The sequence below is a fragment of the Pundamilia nyererei genome, unplaced genomic scaffold, assembly GCF_000239375.1.
Source record: "Pundamilia nyererei isolate P.nyererei 1_Seehausen unplaced genomic scaffold, PunNye1.0 scaffold00581, whole genome shotgun sequence".
Taxonomy (NCBI): Eukaryota; Metazoa; Chordata; class Actinopteri; order Cichliformes; family Cichlidae; genus Pundamilia; species Pundamilia nyererei.
This window is the reverse complement of record NW_005187982.1, coordinates 2741-3990: the sequence shown is the minus strand read 5'-3', so window position 1 is coordinate 3990 and position 1250 is coordinate 2741. Positions and strand designations below refer to the sequence as shown.

Here is a 1250-nt window from a genome sequence, read left to right as displayed (position 1 = left end):
TTCTCCCCAGGATATAGCTTACATTTTACTGTAATGTTCTTGTCTGCTTGTTTCAGAAAAGTGAAGAGACGGGAATATGTCCATTTCATAAAACAGCCACTCGCTTCAGCCGAGTCCGACATCTTCTGCTTTAGAATACGACTGTGCAGCAAACTGGTGGGAAATGACGCGCAGCTGCACTACAGCGATGTTAAAGCGGCAGAGTTTACTTCTACGTTTAGAAGATCAATTATTGAAGTTAAGTAATGATATTCTGCGAGTTTAATTATTTTACAATGTAACACAAGTACATTGAACAGTAATTAGTTACTCTACTTTTCCACTGAAAAAGTAATTTAATTACAGTAACGCATTACTTAGTAACGCATTACACCCAACACTGATAATTGACACACAAAACAAAACAACGACTACACTACACACTAACTACACAAGATGACACACTAACTTGAGACTCCAAATACGGTAAAACGTCACAAATCTCTCACGTATCAAAACTCTCTCTCTCTTTCACTGGTCATTCCTAAAACTTCCCCTCTTCCCAAACAACCAGATGCCACATGTTGCCATATAATTTTTTGATTGGTTGAAATGGTATATTTTCCCACCAATAGGGAAGGAGTGCTTTTCCTTTTTTCAATCACAAGCAAAGCGTGTTTGCTAGTAGTGATGGGATTTCCGGCTCGGCTCACTAAAAAGAGACGGCTCTTTCGGCTCCCAACCTGCTCTTCAGGTTGTTTGATGGTTTAATTAATTTATTATTAACAAAAATATAAAATTGTGCAAAAAAAGAAAAAAAAAGAAAAAATAATTACTACAGTGGTTTTATTTATATATACGGTGGCCTCTAGAGACAAGGCACGTACTAACTCCAAAACACATTTCTAGCGTTAACTGACCTTCCAAAACAGAGCTACCTAGATCACTTAAATTACACAATTGAAAGCATGTGTGTATCATGTGTGTATTTATACACAAACGCTCATATATATTCAAATAATTAAAAAAAAAAAAAGTTCATTTACCTGTTTACCACACACCAAATCCCTTCCCTATGAATTCCAAACAAGGATGGAAAAGATAAAGCTGCTGTTAACATCCAGCTGTGCACACAGTTTCAATAACAGTGTAACTGAGATATTTTTCCTCACCTTTTGAGTTGAAGTCATTGTTTCCTCTGCAGTGGCTGAGCTGAGTCCAAATGGCTGAAACACACAAACGACGTATATATTTTTATATATATATATATA

At 36.2% G+C, this 1250-nt stretch overlaps 1 protein-coding gene across 3 annotated transcripts in view; it reads right to left on the bottom strand.

Annotated features, from left to right (window-relative positions):
• The window catches only part of LOC102194913 (zinc finger protein 2 homolog), a 43645-nt gene extending 42444 nt beyond the window's left edge, over nucleotides 1-1201 (bottom strand). For 2 of the 3 annotated variants that reach the window (XM_013907890.1, XM_013907888.1), the window contains exons 1-2: nucleotides 1152-1201; nucleotides 1026-1052 (exon numbers count right to left, since the gene is read on the bottom strand). In XM_013907890.1, coding sequence (XP_013763344.1) covers nucleotides 1026-1052; nucleotides 1152-1169 — 45 coding nt within the window. In that variant the 5' untranslated portion in view covers nucleotides 1170-1201. The remainder of the gene's footprint in view (nucleotides 1-1025; nucleotides 1053-1151) is intronic. The other variant, XM_013907889.1, reaches the window with a different exon arrangement.
• Nucleotides 1202-1250: the final 49 nt, after the last annotated feature.